Below are 17,656 nucleotides of genomic sequence, written 5' to 3' on the forward strand. Positions count from 1 at the left end.
CACTATTTAAATAAATCAAACGCGTTCGTTTTTGACAAATACAACTTTATTGTTGACCTAATTCTTGGCTAAAAATCACCCTGGGCGTTTAACCGAGGATGTCCCCAACATGTAACTTTTGTGAAAACAGGGGGGTGGGCGCTTGCCCAGGGAGGGGCGCGTGCCCGGGGTAATACGGTAAGAGATTATTTGTGGCCAATACCGGAGATAATGTATGCTGAAACAATATTTCTTTAAAAGGTGTATTTGTTTGGTTGTAATAGTGACTCGCAATAGATAAACTAGAGAATCTTAAATATTCCCAAATAAATTTAAATCTGGGTACATTGGTTCTTTACCAAAAACGAGTGAAATATCGTGAGTCAAAAAAATATTGTCATTGTCAAAATTGACAATGATCACTTATGTTACTGCAAAGTGACCAGCACTTGCAAAGTTGCCAATAAAGGATGTTATCTCTGCACTCAGAGTTGTGCATCACGTACCATTGTTATTTGTTGACCTCAGATGGATCAGAACACCACAATATATTGCCACAGCTAAAACAATAGAAAACTGACTATAATACAGTTGTGGATATATTCTTGTATATTCATGAGTGTTGGCATCACTACCAATGGTTTTCAACTGTGGTTTTATTTGATTGTTCCTATAGGTCTCATATCGACCACAGCTGTTTAACATTAAAGAATTTCTTGCATTGTCAGTCTGTGTGTAACTAAACTATGCAAATCCATATATATAATGTTACTTCCCTGGTCAGGCAAAATAAAATGTTGACTACCATTCGTGTCACGTCACTCTAGAATTGTGAGAATAGTACACAAAAGTCATGTTTTGTTTTGACTCTGCATTACTGCTCGATGTTCGCATCTTCTGGAATTTTTTCGCAGTACATTATAATTCACAGATGTAGTCATCGTTACCGAAAAAAATATGAAGAAATGATATTGCAAAGTGTAACATTTTAATCACCTACACTCGGTGACGTTTGTATGCAATATTTATTGCCTGCAGGTGACAAATACGACTCTGAGCCGAGAATGACTAGTGTGCGCGAATTTGATGATGAAATGAACAATCATAGAAGACGAAAGCAGGGCAGTAGAAGAAGAGGGTCTGACGAAGACTCGCCTCCAGAATACGATGAAAGGTAGGAAGAGTACCGTCTACTTATTCATTGTGTAGTAGTGATAGTAGAAGACATGGGTGTACTGTTCTGTAGCCCTGCATTTCACTGCTGTGATTTGTTTAACTGGAACATATGCCACTTAGCTAACAAAGGGTTTTCCCAATAATTCCATGAGGAGGACCCCCCCCCCCCCCCCCCCCGCTTTGGAATGAACAATAGAGCTTGATTATCATAATAATAAATATCCTAATGACAGACATTATATTGAACATATGCACATGCTTTTGTTTAAGGTAGAGAACATTCTCTCTTTTGAATGCTTAGCAAGATTTAGCAAGGCTGTACATAAATAATAAAAAAGAAACATGGTGAAAAAATGAAATGATGGGATCTCCATATTATGCACTATATTTAATTTTTAACAAAACGATAAAACATTTAAATTTGGAACTGTTACAGCCATTTTAAAGCAAACCTAAATGCGGCCTTAATTTATAGTTGTGTATATTCTAAACTGTATTCGAAATAATATTGCAGTGGTTTAATTTTGTTTTAATTATAACTGTAGCTTGGATAGGCATTTGAAGTGCTTGCAATTAAACACCATGGAGGCCATTCATGGAGGGGAATAAACAACGAACGAACATAATTAACATCCGGGTACTTTTCAAAGCTATGACGTTTTAGTATCTGATCGCATTCATATACGCCATTGTAGATAGCCGTTCATGCTGCCAAGCATTGTGTACTACTAGTATAAACTCAACTTTTATATGCACAATGTGCTTTTTAAAACTTGGGTTAGAGCCTTATGCGTTTGAACCACAGTATTCTGAGAGTGGAAGCCCAATTGCGTTAAAGTACCGTACTTCCCCGATCGTAAGCCCCTCCCGAGTATGAAGCCCATTCCTATATTTTTACTAGGTATTTATCGAGTTGAGAGCATTCACGATTATAAGCCCAGAGTGTTTTTACTGGGCGTCGACGATATTCTTTAAAATATGAGTGTAAAAGGTGTGTTTCATTTCATAATAATCGTGATTGGCATGGTAGTTTGGTTCGTGTTTTTTTTTTTTATGAGAAAACTCGCATTAATTTCAGAGTACATGGCGAACGTACACAACGTGGTTCGCATCCTTTCTACTCTGTCATTTACTCAGGATGAACCCCGATGTTGCAATACTGGAGTAATCCATATTTCTTTGTAGCTTTCGAAAAGCCAAAAATGTGATCGTTAAGTCGTGTACCTGGTTATTGGGCATGGTTTACTTTGAGACTATCATGAAATGCCTAGGGTTTGAACGATGTGACATGATGTTGGCGACCGTGAAATTCATCCTCCACGCTAAGTTTACCCACGGTTATTATTAACCGTCGTTTATATTTCGGAAATTGCGAATCGCCAGTTTTTAGGGAAAAAATCGTCGTTTTTTCGTTGCAATCAGTGCAACAGATCGCATTTTAACATTGCGGTAATTCACTTCCGCATTGCGTTAAAAAATCATAGTCAATAATCGGAAAATTTCATCATTATGACACATCATTTTGATTGGTTAATGAAAGACATGATCTGTTATGTCAAAGGAAGTTGTTCCAGGTCAAATCGTGCTGAAAAACCTCATGGTGGAAAATTGCTTTGCGTCGTGTTTGCGTACGATCGAAAACATACCAAAACGACTCAAGATAATGATAAATGCCTTCGTCCACTGTTTCCTCACAGATCCTACCCATTATTTCACCGTAAATTCTGACGGTATGTAAATCGTATTGTAATAAAATGTGCGTGTTTTTTTATGAGCATGTTTGTTTCTTCATTGTAAGTGTCGTGGAAATCAATGACGCATTTTTTTTTTTTTTTCGAAAATAATATTATTTTCCCGAGCCCGGTGTGGTGAACGAATAATTGTTTTGGATAATTTTTCGTTGTTAGCAAGATGGTTACAGTGTTTAACCCCAAAACAAAATCATCTTTTCTGAGCTGGTCCTCGAGTATAAGCTCATCCCTTACTTTTCCCTTACGTGTTCATGCCTCCGGGCTTATGATCAGGGAAGTACGATATACTTTGAAGATTCAGATCAGTCCAGTGTGAGTGATGAGAGTATATCGTCGACGATGCCCCTTGTTCAGGTAATAGTTTTATTTCAAATTACACGGGAGGTCTGTGAACAATCTGCTTGGTGTTCCTGTGACAATTGTCCCATGATTTGCCAGTGCAGCCCCGTGAATACATGGACGAAAATGTTTCCATCACCAACCTACGAACTCAAGATTGCATACTCCAGCATCCATACTTTGAATAATTTGCACGCCGCACAGTGTAATACTGGAAACAGCATTTATTAGACAGTTAGACAAAAAAAAAAAAAAATGCCTGTCTCGATCAATTGCACATCCATAATGTTTGTATGTTGATACGCTTGTAAATAACATTAACGTAAAAGTCGAAACAACATAGACTAGAAATCAATTCACCAGTCCATCCAACTATGGCTCCCTAAGTTGCTTATATTTAATCAGATACTATTTCGTCATCATGCTTTGTTACCTTACCTGTTTATACCTCATGAGGGCGTTTTTTTATGGCAAGATGGCGCAAACGGAAGTCCTTCGCAGGTTTATGGTTTCTCATATTTAAATCATCATAACTCTGAAGATAATCATTTTTTTTAATTTTTTTTTTCAAATTTATAATCACTATACATAACTTGATGAATACAAACACCAAAATAGGCTCTATTTAGTTCCCCTTTAATTATGAGCATTAGCAAACTTCTTACTGAGTGAATTGTTATGCAAATTAGCAATTATCTCAGCTTCTTTTTAGTGCACATCCCAGAACTTTAAAAAAAATAGCTCCTAGACGCTTTGACCTTTTGTTTTGAAATTTTCACAAATGATTGACAATGTGTTTATCTTCAAAATGCCGTCGGGGCATTGTTTTTGGTTGAACAGTGTTACAACAATCGTACAGACAACTAGCCTGGGTGTTAATTTATGCATAAACTTGAAGTAGTGAAATTTGAGCTGCTGCCCTGCAAAATTGACCACTGGTAGACAGTTTTCAAGACGGCACTTCCTTCTTAGTAAACAGATGTACCCATAAACCAATTTTGACAGGAAACAGAAGCATGGTTTAGAAGCTAATTTTTGTAAATCACCTTTGACCAAAAAAGCACATTTTTGTGCACATTTCAAACTAAAGTGTCCATAACAAAAAAATACTAACAAAATTTTTAAAATTCATACAATAAGCTTTCCGAAAATATATAGTTTTGTGGACAAGGGAGGTCATCTTGATTTCCCAATTAACTAATTAAAATACCTGTCAGGTAAACTGCATCTCTACCTTAATTATTCGATTCAAGAATGGCACCCATTTGTAGGTCAAAAATCACACGTTTTCACTATTTCAAACCCTATCTCAGTCGTGGTACATCGGACCTTGATGCACAAAAGTTTATTTTTTTTGATGGGTTTGAAAATGGCCCGTTAGCAGTCATTTAGTTTTAGCAGGGGAGTTTCATGCTATCAGGTTAAGTCGGTGAAAAACGGTCATGATTCAATGCACTTCAGTAGCCAGCATCTGTGCATGCTATCCTGCCAGACATTTTTGCAAAAATATGCCATAGTTAACAGACTGTATCGACCTCAGTTTTCACATTTTTTGCAATCTGTTCGCATACACACTTCATTACCACCATGGACAACAATTTCTCGTATAAAAAAAATCACTGTTTTATTTCAACACACATTTTTTACTGTCGTTAAGTAACGATGTTTTGCCCTTTGTACAGTCTCAATAAACACGTGTTAAACATTGAAATAAATATTGCTTAATTGAAAACACATTACAAGCAAGTACAAGGTCACTACATGAATGCAAGTTTGAAGTAAGAAGAAAAAAAATGCGCGAGTATGGAGATAGTTGGGACATGTACGGGGGAGAATGTGTTTGACGTACTCGACCCGTCAGTGTACATTTCAAATTGCAACGTATATTCAACGACTTAAAATACATGTGTAACATATTACAACGTACTTTCCGTGACTTAACTGATGTTATATTCAAGCTCTAACGTATATTAACCGACTTGACCGTACGAGCAAGTCCACACTTACAGCGTATATTTAACGACTCAAACTGAGACTAAAACTAACGAGAACGTAACTGCAACGACTTGATCGGGGTTACCTTCACACGGCAACGTATATTCACCCACATGACCCGATTAACTAACTAAATATTTCAACGTATATTTAAGTTACAGAAGTATTGGGGCAGCCAATTTGCGAATTGGCTAACTGCTTGGGTTTTGACTAAATGGTTGGCTTTCGAATCTCGCTGGCGCCAGTTTGTAATCGCGTCCACTCTTGGCGAGTCTATAATGCCTTAGGGGACATGCAATGTTTTTACGCATCCTCAGGCTGGTACATGTCTGGATTCCCCTGAATGATTTGAGCCCGAAAATGGTAATATTATAAATGCGATTAATTTACCGATATTTATTATACGAGGTTAACCTTCTTGAACACTGCTTGACACTAAATAGACAAGTTGAGAAACAGTTTCCTACAAATCAGGGAGAAAATGACAAAACTTTCACACTCAAACGATCCGTCGGGGTAACATTAAGCTAACCGCTGAAAAAATCGACCTCATTCGTCGTTTTTGTGTGGACATGGAAGAGCATAGAACACTTTCCCTGGTATATTTGAAAGCGAAATCGCCATCCAACTGTAAGACCGATGCCGAATAGCTCCTAAAGTATGAGGATCCTCCCCTACTGTTATATAGATTCGCCTTAAGTGGGCGTGACCACAAGACGGCGCCAGCGAGATTCGAAAGCCAACCGTTTATTCAAAACCCAAGCAGTTAGCGGGCTGCTCCCATGCGTCTGCCTGATGTGGAGGGCTGCTCTTCCGTACTTCGTGTTTGTGTTCCCACGGTGCGTTTTCCCCTCAGTGCCATGTTGTGATGAAAAGCAGCGAAACATTCGCCCGCATGAAGGTGAACTTTACAAATTGGGCATCCTTTCGATGTTTCTGATAATCGGCCACTCGCTGTTTTTCTCCCGTCCTTGCTGCACTGCTTACACGATTTTTGACACCCGGATAGTCTGCGTATTTCGTGCGAATCCATGTTTTCACTACGAATAAACGAGTGTTACTTGAAAGGGAGCCAACTTCTCTTATGGACTTTTGAATTCTACTCGAGTGTCCACCAATCAGTTGTTTTCCTGTGCGGATATTGAAGAATTTGTGAGTTACTTTAGTCGTGCGATTCAATGCCTTGACCAATCTCTGCTTAAACATGGACCTTCCCTTGAATCTCACCATACCCTCGTCAATCAAAATTTTCTGTCCCATCTGATAATATTGCCGACAATTTTCGAGTACGGGTTTCAGCCACGGGTTGATTTTATACAATGGGTCGGCCTCTGATCGTTGACGACGACGTTCAATGTCAGGATCCCGTCGTGGGTCATTTACTGGATCAGCTAAATGAAAATAACGCATTAGCATTTGGCCTGAGTCATTACTGATGCAATTCCCATGTTCTGCAGAAAGGGGTCACTCGACCAATAATCGTCGATTGCCGATTTGTGATCAACACCCATACATATCATCACACCAAAGAATGCTTGCATTTCACTGAAATTTGTATTACGCCAGCGAGCATTTAATTTTTTTGCAATGTATTTTTGATGATATTTGGCGTATTTATTAGTCTCGGTGGAAGCCAGTTCTATCAGTTCTGGTGGGATAAATTTGTAGAAATATTCCACCTCACGAGCATAGGTTCGTGGTTCATGTTCAAAAACTGGAATGGTAAATATTCACCAGTGCTGGAGGCAACATAATCGAATGTAGCACCAATTTCTGTGTCTGATTCAATTTCAATGTCGCTATCAAGTGCAGGTGGGTAACGTTGCTCTACAAAATCGTCATTCTCAGCACGATCTTCATCGATTTCTGAATCTGTATCGTCATTTGCAACTATGAAGTCATCTGGTATTTTGTGTCGTAGTTCACCAGTTTTTTCGTCCAATACAAGTTCATCATCACGCGTGTCCATTGGCGATGCGTGTGCATACACAACACGTTTTTGACTCCCATGTGCGAAGCACAAAATGGGAGTCTTTGCAGTTAGTGTGTCTGTATGTGTGTATGTGTGTATGTGTGTATGTGTGTATGTGTGTATGTGTGTATGTGTGTCCGACTGTTCCACTGCTATCTCAAGAACCATACATTGGTTTTTGATGAAACTTGGTGCATAGATGCTCTGGGCCAATGCGCAGATTTGATTAGGTTTTGGTAAAAATCCATGCTCGTTAATTACCTAATTTGCATGATAATTAGCTAATTTTTAGCTGTTCTATGACTGTTCCACTGATATCTAAAGAACCACTTATTGGATTTTGATGAAACTTGGTACATAGATGCTCTGAACATATGCGCAGATTTGATTAATTTTTGGTAAAAATCTGTGCATATTAATTACCTAATTTGCATGATAATTAGCTATTTTTTAGTGGTTCCATGACTGTTCCACTGATATCTAAACAACCACTCATTGGATTTTGATGAAACTTGGTACATAGATGCTCTGAACTAATGCTAGGTTTTGATTAGTTTTTGGTAATAATCCGTGGATACTAATTACCTAATTTGCATAATGATTAGTCAATTTTCGGTTTTTCCACTGATATCTCAAGTACTAATCATCACATTTCAATGAAACTTGGTACATAGATGTCATACGACACTGCACAGACCTGATAGTTTTTATGGTAATATCAGTACATATTAATTACCTAATTTGCATAATTAATTAATTTTCAGCATTTGATATAAGTAGTTAGCATTACATTTCAATGAAACTTGGTACTTACATACTCAAGGACTATGCAGAGATTGATTGTTTTCGATAAATATTTGTGCATATTAATCACCTAATTTGCATAATTAGTTAATTTTCAGCTTTTCCACGGGTATCTCAAGTACTAATCATTGCATTTCAATGAAACTTGGTACATAGATCCTTTAGGACTATGCAGAGACCTGATTAGTTTTAGGGTAAATAATTGTGCATATTAATTACCTAATTTGCATAATTAATTTTCAGCTTTTCTACTGATATCTAAAGTACTAATCATCATATTTCAATGAATCTAGAATTATGCAGACCCAATTAGTTTCCGGTAAATATTTGTGCATATTAATCACCTAATTTGCATAATTAACCAACTTTCACACTGATATCTCAGATACTATACATCACATATCAATGAATGTACATGGATGCTGTAGGACAATAGACAGACCTGAATAATTGTGGGTTAAAATCTGTACATATTAATTACCTAATTTGCATAATTAACCAATTTTAATCTTTCACACTGATATCTAAAGTACCGTAAAATCTCCAAAATTTCGACTGGTTTTAAATAATTTGTGTTAGAAATGTGACGTGTTTTTAGAGTCAAAATTAAGGTGCATTTTCGGACGGTCGAATTTTTCAGAATAGAAATCAGCAAAAAAAAATGGGGATGATAGACAGTGTGCTTCATTAGTTTTTAAAAAATGCAATGTCCGTCAATTGACGTAAACTTCCTCATGTTTCACGGTAAAAGCAAAGGTCGTGGCCGAGTTGTAACTCAAAATCTAAACAAAGTCATCAATCAGTGAGTATTATGACAAGCAAAACAAAACATCAAGACGCGGAGAAGAGGTCAGCACAAAACTAATAGGTCAAAAGACAAAGCTGTCTCGCACTACCTAGGAAAACTTGTGAATGTTCGAAGTACAGGTACCCATTGGACAAAAGATACATGGAAGTTTAGCAAACGATCTCCCCGACCCAGTGCAATGTATCCGGTTAGAATCAAAGCTCACGTGTCCCTTATTTGAGCACCGTACCGGTGATTTGAGGGACCAAATTCTGCCGTAAATTCGCCCTTGGATTAAAAAATATAATGGGATTTAAGAAAATAAAATGGGACTTTTAAGGTGTATTTTGGCGTCATTTTTCGGACATTTCAATCAATCCTGCCGGCTAAAATAGAGTCTAAGTTTTACCGTAGTCATTGACGTCTGTCTATTCAAGAGTACACGTGTATGATTTTTATCGTGACTAGCGTGAGCGGGTAAGCTTCCTTTCGAGAATGAGCTGTTATCACTGTGAACAATGTTAAATTATTCTTCAGATGACCAGTTTATTTTTTAAAAACAACTAATTTTTTTATTTAAAAAAAATCATGCCGTTTTCGCATCATCCAGCTTTTTGATTGGTTAATTAGCGATTTGACCTATTTGACCTAAGAGAACATGGCGGATATCCTACAGCATCAAACGTTTATACGAGACCGGAATCATTCGCTTACGATGAAACTAAGTTGACTTTTATTTGTATTTCATAACCATTCAACAAATTTATTTTGTGTACATTATTATAATCACTACTGAGTACAGTAATAATCAACAATTCAGAAACGCAGCATGCCGAGATTTTTGTGTTCGTTTTTATTTGAAACTTCGTTTATTTAGAATATATTTTCGTTACCAATAAAATAAAAATCTCTCAGTCAATCAGAAACCCGGATTCATGCCTTTGAGGAAGGTCCCGTTTGAACGCTCACATCGGTTTTTTTTTCGTTTGGGGGAAAACTAAAACTGGTCGCAATTTTCGAATAAGAATGAGTCGGCAATTTTTAGTGGAGTCGAAAATTTGGAGGTAAATAAAACACCGAAACCCGGCAAATAAATAGGCGGTCAAATTTTTAGAGGGGTCGAAATTTTGGAGTTTTCGCGGTGTTAATTATTCCATTTCAATGAAACTTAGTACAAAGATGCTCTAGGACAATGTACAAACCTAATTAGTTTGGGGTAAAAATCTGTTCATATTAATTCCCTAATAAGCATAATAATTCATAATTTTTTGGTTCTGTTACATTGCGCAGACCTCATTAGTTTTACACTCAAATCTGGTCATATTAATTTTCTGATTTGCATAATTAGTTTTCAGCTAAGTAATTTCGAATTATATTTAATGTGTCTCCAATACTCTCAGCACATGGGAGTTCTTTCTAAGCTTTCTTTGATTAATAGTTTGTTTTTTGGGGAAACTCGCAAGCGTTGATTGTTCTGTATCGCATACATTTTCTTGTACCATTTCTTTGGCGACATCGACGTTTTGTTGCGTACTCGCCTGGTCGATATGTTCAGGCCCCTGCTTTCTGTGTTGGCAGTTGTGGCGGATGTCGACGGTTCGGAATCGCAAACATTGTCTTGCAAAAATTGTATCCCATTTTCGACAGCACGTTGTGTTTCTGCGTGACCAACTCCTGTTTCTTCGACATTTGCTTCGTCGGCAACTGGTGATTCAACTTTCAACCACTTTACGGTTCATCTTTGATTTACGTTTGCCTCCTGGTTTGCCCCTGCAGTCCTTCGAATGGCTTTCTTCTGTAATTGCATGTTCGTTGTCAGAGGAGACGGTCTCCGACTTGCATTTGTTTTTTTTCTTTTTACGCCTTTTCTTGAGTGGACTATTATCACTGGTGTCCGTGGTACGTTCGGCTGGTAACTCACAGACCTCAAAAGTTTCCTTTGCTTTGGATTTCTTTCTTTTCCCACGCTTTGTTGGTGAAAAATCTGCCGTGTCAATGTCAAACATCACTCCCCGTGCCACTGCACGATTGACGCACTTCCTTCTTGCCTTTATAAAACACTTCCTATCTGTAAAAGATTGCATTTTGACGTACGTGTCGGAAAGTAGGCACACCGCGAGTCTGGGCTTTATCTCACTTTCCTCGGCCATATTTATACTGAATGACCAGATGTTGACAAGACTGCATCTCGCCACAATTTGAATATTTATTATTATGTAAATAAATGTTATTTTTTCGAACACGGATTGGTTACAATTTGCATACACATAAGCTGGCTCTGACGGTGAAATCACGTCGACTTGAATATTTCCCAACAGCTGTGCCTGTCATTTTACGTTGGTGATTGCCGACATTTTAAGCTCAGCCGTTTGAATCCGTCATGCTATTCATTCTAAGTGCCGGGACTATTTGCCAAGCTGGTCAAAATACGTTACTACCGTTATAATCATGAATCATATCGTTCAAATACGGTTATAATGCTGCAGTTTGCAATGTGGTCAAGGCGTTTTTTTTACGTCGTCGCAAACGTCACGTTGTGACGGTAAAATAGTGAAATGAGCTGACAAGTGTATAGAATTACATTCTTTATTACTTGGTTAATTTATTTGACTTGACGGAATCAAAAACAAATTCTCTTCCTTTATAATTTCGCAAGTGTAAAATATCAGGTTCCGTACAACATATTATAAACGCTTGACCGTCTGAGCATCCTAAATAGCAGGCCGTTTTTCAACGACTTAACCAGTTAGCTAGCTGGAGTGGTAAATTCTAGCATACCCATATTGACGGCGGTTTTTCACCGACTTGACCGGAAAAGGGTTAATGAATGCTGTTGTTAATCAATATATTTTGATGTGCCTGGATCGATCAAGTTCAAACATACATCAGCTTATTCATGTATATACATCCCACATCTATAATACAAACAGGGACTATGTCATCGACAATAACTTGTTGATTTTACACTAGCCACACTTAAAACAATAATGCTAAGTAGTTGTGGCCCGTAACATCAATGTAATTGCTTTAAAATGGTTAGGTATACATGTACCCATGTGCATTATCGGCAGTAATACATTTCACTTGGACACAATGATAAACAACATGCACCACTGTCTTGTGGTAAATGATAATGATCTTTTATCTATGTCAATTTCAGTAGCGAAGATGAAGCAGAAGAGGCTGACAGGTATCAATTCCGAAACAAAGAAGAAACAGTTACATCAGAGATTTCAACAACCACCAAAACAGAAAAACATACCAAAAAAACCAAACTCAAGAAAGTTGATTTAGGTGCTGCCAGTACATATGGGACCGGAGCTAACAATAAACCTACGGAGGTGAGTTTTAAATCTTTGTAAAATATGGTTGAAATGTGACGTCAATTTTTCTACCAAAAATCTGATGTTGACACAAACTACTTAAAAACGTTATTAAAAACGTTAGGTGCGCTGAAGAAAAACCTTCATGTTTTTTATGACTTCGACTGAAAAGAATATGCTCATGATTTAGTTTTGATCATTTTACTGAATATATAGGAAACCTACCGTCTTTAGCATGTTTGTAGTAATTTAGTCATAGCTAGAAAGCAAATGCTCATAAAAAAAAATCAAGATGTGATCAGTCTAGCTTACAGTGTTACGAACATCCTGTTCAATTCTAAGGTCATTCGAGTGACTGTAAGTGTCAAAAAAAGCACAATAGCGAAATTGGCCATCAGGTGAACCCATAGACCGACATTGGTACGACATATGCACTACTGTATCTACCAATTTCTAAGCTTTCAGATGATATATAGGTTGTTATAGTAGCATACTGTGGAACTTTTAGAGACATCTAACACAAAGACCGATTTTTAACATGTTACTATCTTCATGGTGCAGTAATGGATATGATATGTACATCTCTTTTCCACAGGAACAATGTGCAGGTCTCACTTTGATTATTATTTGATTTCAGGATACTTCAGCGAATTCCACAGATAATAGTTATTCTTTGATAGACACAGACTTGCCGAGTCCGGTGCAATTAACGACACAAAATACTCAAGATGCATTCGCAGATTTCAGTTCAGCTGCAGCCGCAAGTACCTTGAATGATCCAGCAAATGCACAGACTTCTACAGCATTCTCATCAAGCAGTGCAAATGGTGATTTTGGTGATTTCTCTGTTTTCAAATCGGCTTCTTCCCCAACAAGTAAAACCTCAGATGTCGGGTATGTAAATGCATTGCAGTTTAAGATATTTTTTTTTGAGCAGTATTGTCCTTAAGCTGTATCCGTTCAGTAAACCTGTATCTTAAATTTTACTGCGCTTGTTGTATTTTGAAAAAAATTGCTTGGATAGCTTAAACATTTTCACTCATTTGATTAAACAGCAGCTCCAGGTATATGAAAGGAAAGATGGCGAACGGATTTCAGTTTGTAAATCGCCCTCCATGATTATGTACCTCATCAGAATGCTCCGTGAGATGGCTGTTATTGATAATCAGAATTTATTTTTCTGTCTTTTACAATTGTGATGTTAGTTTACTTAGTTGAGCAGGATTAAGCAAAATTCTTGTCGAAAAGTTAAGAAGGCATGTTTTAAACAGCCATGCAATGCAAGTCTTCAAGATGACTAACAGTCACGTTTATTCAACCACATCCAAGTGTTAATCCAAACTGTTTGTGAGTTTACACGTCTTTTCAAAGTAGACAATATTCTATGTAAGATATTAACACATAAGATAAACACAACCAGTAACGATTATTTATGTAAAGCGATGAGCAAGTCATTCAAATTACATTCCCTTAATGCAACTGTGCACTCGCCGAGATTGCAGAACTATGTCTAAATTTCCTTTCCTTACTTGTTTTTCAGGGATGGAACGTTTGGGGATTTTCAAACCACAACATTTTTAGCAGCTACAAATTCCAAGTCAAGTAGTAACAGTAGTTTACTTATGGGTGTCGCCACGCAAGGAACGATGACGCCAACACAACAACCAATGCCAGCACCAGCCCCACAGCAACAGCAACAGCAACAGCAACAGCAACAGCAGCAGCAGCAGCAGCAACAGCAGATGCAGCAACAACCTGCTGTATCAATGCTGCAACAAACTCCTTTGATGCCTATGTCCTCCATGCAGTCAACACCACCTTTACAGCAGGTACATTTATTTATTTATGTTATAACTAATGCAAGGCAAACTGCAGTGGATAAATTCTTTAGTGTTGGCACATGTAGTCCTTGTCAAGTTTTCATATACAAATGTATTCTCTTATATGGGTGTACATCATCTTCGCAAACCAAGGTTCATTTTTCGATCATCGTCTCACCGTTATAACTTGGCAGAATTCTCGCTATAAACCTCTATTCACTGTTGATGAAGTAAAACACGACATCTTGTGCACTTTTGTATTTCCATGGTAAATGAAGTTAGCTGTTGTGACGTGTTGACACAATTTATTGGTTTAAATTTGAAATTGATGTGAGTTGTCGTTGTTAGAGGAATGCTGATTGATGGATCTAGCCCAATGGTGCACCCAATCAAATCATTCAATTTAAATGAAGTCAAATGCAGCTTTTCCTAACATGATCACGCATGTGTTCGTAGGGATACCATGGATTTGTAAATCAAATTCAATTATATTAAGGAATCTTGTAGAATCTTTGATATGATTGATTTTTGCATGTGTACAGTTATCATACTGGCTTAAGGTATTGGTAATAATGAGGGCACGCAACTTTCAAAATCATAAGCGATCATGTGCGACGAAAATCTTCCGATATGCGAATTCATGCTTTGCACGCTGTTGAAAGCAAACTCATTCTGTGCTCGTCAATCGAACAAATTTCTAACCAATAGCATTAAAGATTTGATGGTGTGAACAGAAACAGATTATCGCGGTATTCAAACACAGAAAACTCATTTAACCTATCATCATCTCAGCCTTTCACGCCACTGCTGGCGGGTGGCCTCCACAACATTTTCATTATGTTGTGGGGTTGAACTGTGACTCACCACGCTGGTTCAATGCTTTGAAAATAAGCGAAATGACCATCAAAGACAATCTGAGATGAACGGTACTCAGTTCATTCAGTCTCCCTAATTTGCATAAGAGCATCTGGAAATATAGGTTTGTCTTCATAGCATTTAATATTACCGTACTTGCATTCCCTCATCATATAACATTTTTTGTAAATAAGTGTTCATTCTACAGCATTTCAGAAGTGGTCACTATCTTGGGATTTCTTTGCAATCAAATAATATACAACCAAGAATAAATTAACATCAAAATGGATTTGATTAAAACGATTTTCATATGCAAATTAATCATGACACTTGGATATTTTCTTTGGAAAAACACTGAATAGAGATGGATGTATTGCTAAGGGAAAATAATTTTAGTATTTGTAGCGATTAAGTATGAAGGTGTGGTAATGCTATGGTATGCTGTAAAATTCCCCCAGAATTGGAACTTACTCGAATAATGTGTATTGTGAAAATAACATTAAATCTTCATTTAATTTGTTTGAAATGTGCATGTTTGACATTTGTGGTTGTTGATAATGATCACTTTGAAGCAAAGGGATCTGTCGGAAATTGACTGTCAGTATCTGAGTTGTGCATTGCTCGTTGAACAGTAGATGTGTAGAAGTTTTGTCTCTTTATCATGTGTTACTACTAAACAAACGTTTTGTCTCACAGCCATGCATTTTTCTCAGTTTGAGACAGTTGCTGTTTTGCAAGTATCTTTTGCTATTGTACACAGTATAATATGATAAATATTTGCTTGCTTTGCTTGCTTGCATCTTGTAATTTTTCTAGCCTCCTATGACTTCGTCGCCTTTTATGGAACAGTACATGATGCCGCCATGCCATGATCCTATGGCACAAATGTTTATCCCGCCCCACTCCATGGTATGTACATGGGTAACGTAACTTGCATGATGACGGTGTTCAATCGGGAGTAAAGGTTTTACCCGTTCCATCTCATTTAATGAATTATGCATGTGAAATATACTTGGTGAATCAAATTATATTACTGTAAAGTACTTTATTTTCGCTTGGAAATTATTTTTGCTGCAGGGATAATTCAGTGAAAATAAAATCAAGCGAATATACATTTTTTTCTATATTTTACATTTAAATCATCAAGAATCAGTGAAAATAAAATCAAGCGAATATACATTTTTTCCTATATTTTACATTTAAATCATCAAGAATCAGTGAAAATAAATTCTATACAAAACACCCAAAAAGTCTTTTCAGCGAAAATTAATTCCAGCTGAAATAAAGTATTTTACAGTATACTATACTATGGACAAATAATAAATTATTAATACATAGACTAAGGCTGAGTTTTGCGCAGGATCAGTGTCATTTATAGTTCTTTGAAGTGACCAGTAAATGTTTAACCAAGATGTCAAAAACAGTGAAGCAAAACACAATACCCAAATGGGACATTTAAATTGCATTTCTGCTTAATTCAGTCTTGTTCTATGAATATAATTTAATCAAAGTATTTAAGTTATGTGAAAATGTATTATTTTTTACTTTAATAATTAATAATTTATTTGGCTCTCCTGTCCCTAGTAAACACAAAGTGCGTTTTTGATTTAGTGGAATCACAGTACATGCCCCCATTGCTTTGAAATCTAATTCAAAATGGCCTCCTAGCATTCCTTTTTTGGTCGCAACAATCCTGCTTAGTGTTTCTGTAAATTTATGGCAGGCTTTCTGTTATAGTGATTATTTTATTTTTAAATCTGAGCAAGTAATTGCATTTTGTACATTGGGTATTAATATAGACAATGAAGAAACAAAGAATATCTTTTGATCTTAAATGATCAGTTACGCAGGTTTTCACCGCCTTCTCTTCCTCATTCTCCAATCTTCACTGTGCTGCCTTCTTCCATCTCCCTTACTGTTGTCTTCCCAGTGCAATCTGAAGTTGAAATTAACTTTTTGAAATCTAAAATGTCAAATTTAAATTTTTATTGTGTTATATATTTACATTTCAGCTGAGCTTTTATTATGTTGTATTTTGTAATAGTTTTGTATTTTTTGTTTCTTTCCTATCAACATTTTTTTCAGGACTATGTTTACGTGACTAGTGACAATGTAAATATCTATGTAATATTTAGCATGTCTTCATTTTTACTTATCAAACTTGTTATCGAGTATTAATAATATTGAAGTTGAGATGACTTTCTCATTCATTTTCTTGCAAGTGTTTTTCAAGGGTGCTCATGAAATTTCTTGGCATGTCTCTAGAGGGGGCTCATTCAGTTTCCCTGAAACTTTTCTCTAAAGGGTGCTCAAATGCATTTTTCTTGGAAACATCTCTATAATGGGCTCATTATCTTTCAAAGAAACATCTTTCAGCTCATTCACTTTCTTTACAAATGTCTAGTTTGGGGCTCATTCACATTCTTGCAAACATCTTGAGAAGGTCATTCATTTTCTTGCATATTTTTTTTTGAGAAGGCTTATTCTCTTTCTTGCAAATGCCTCTGCAGGGGATTCGTAACATTTCTTGGAAATGTCTAGATTGGGGCTCATTCACTTTCTTGGAAATGTCTAGATTGGGGCTCATTCACTTTCTTGGAAATGTCTAGATTGGGGCTCATTCACTTTCTTGGAAATGTCTAGATTGGGGCTCATTCACTTTCTTGGAAATGTCTAGATTGGGGCTCATTCACTTTCTTGGAAATGTCTAGATTGGGGCTCATTCACTTTCTTGGAAATGTCTAGATTGGGGCTCATTCACTTTCTTGGAAATGTCTATGGGGATTATTCATTTTCTTTGCAAACATTGAAGGGACTCGTTCATTTTCTTGGAAAAATTTTTTTTTCTAGAAAGG

General features: G+C 36.8%; 1 protein-coding gene across 2 annotated transcripts in view; it reads left to right on the forward strand.

Moving 5' to 3' along the window:
• LOC100375576 (uncharacterized) overlaps positions 1 to 17,656 on the forward strand; it is a 30,379-nt gene that overhangs the window by 10,232 nt on the left and 2,491 nt on the right. The window contains exons 5-9 of one of the 2 annotated variants that reach the window (XM_085504369.1): positions 1,018 to 1,153; positions 11,964 to 12,144; positions 12,764 to 13,020; positions 13,667 to 13,955; positions 16,887 to 16,913. In XM_085504369.1, the coding sequence (XP_085360495.1) occupies positions 1,018 to 1,153; positions 11,964 to 12,144; positions 12,764 to 13,020; positions 13,667 to 13,955; positions 16,887 to 16,913 (890 nt within the window). The remainder of the gene's footprint in view (positions 1 to 1,017; positions 1,154 to 11,963; positions 12,145 to 12,763; positions 13,021 to 13,666; positions 13,956 to 16,886; positions 16,914 to 17,656) is intronic. The other variant, XM_085504370.1, reaches the window with a different exon arrangement.

Source organism: Saccoglossus kowalevskii, chromosome 10, assembly GCF_978046115.1.
Source record: "Saccoglossus kowalevskii chromosome 10, keSacKowa6.1, whole genome shotgun sequence".
Classification (NCBI taxonomy): domain Eukaryota; kingdom Metazoa; phylum Hemichordata; class Enteropneusta; family Harrimaniidae; genus Saccoglossus; species Saccoglossus kowalevskii.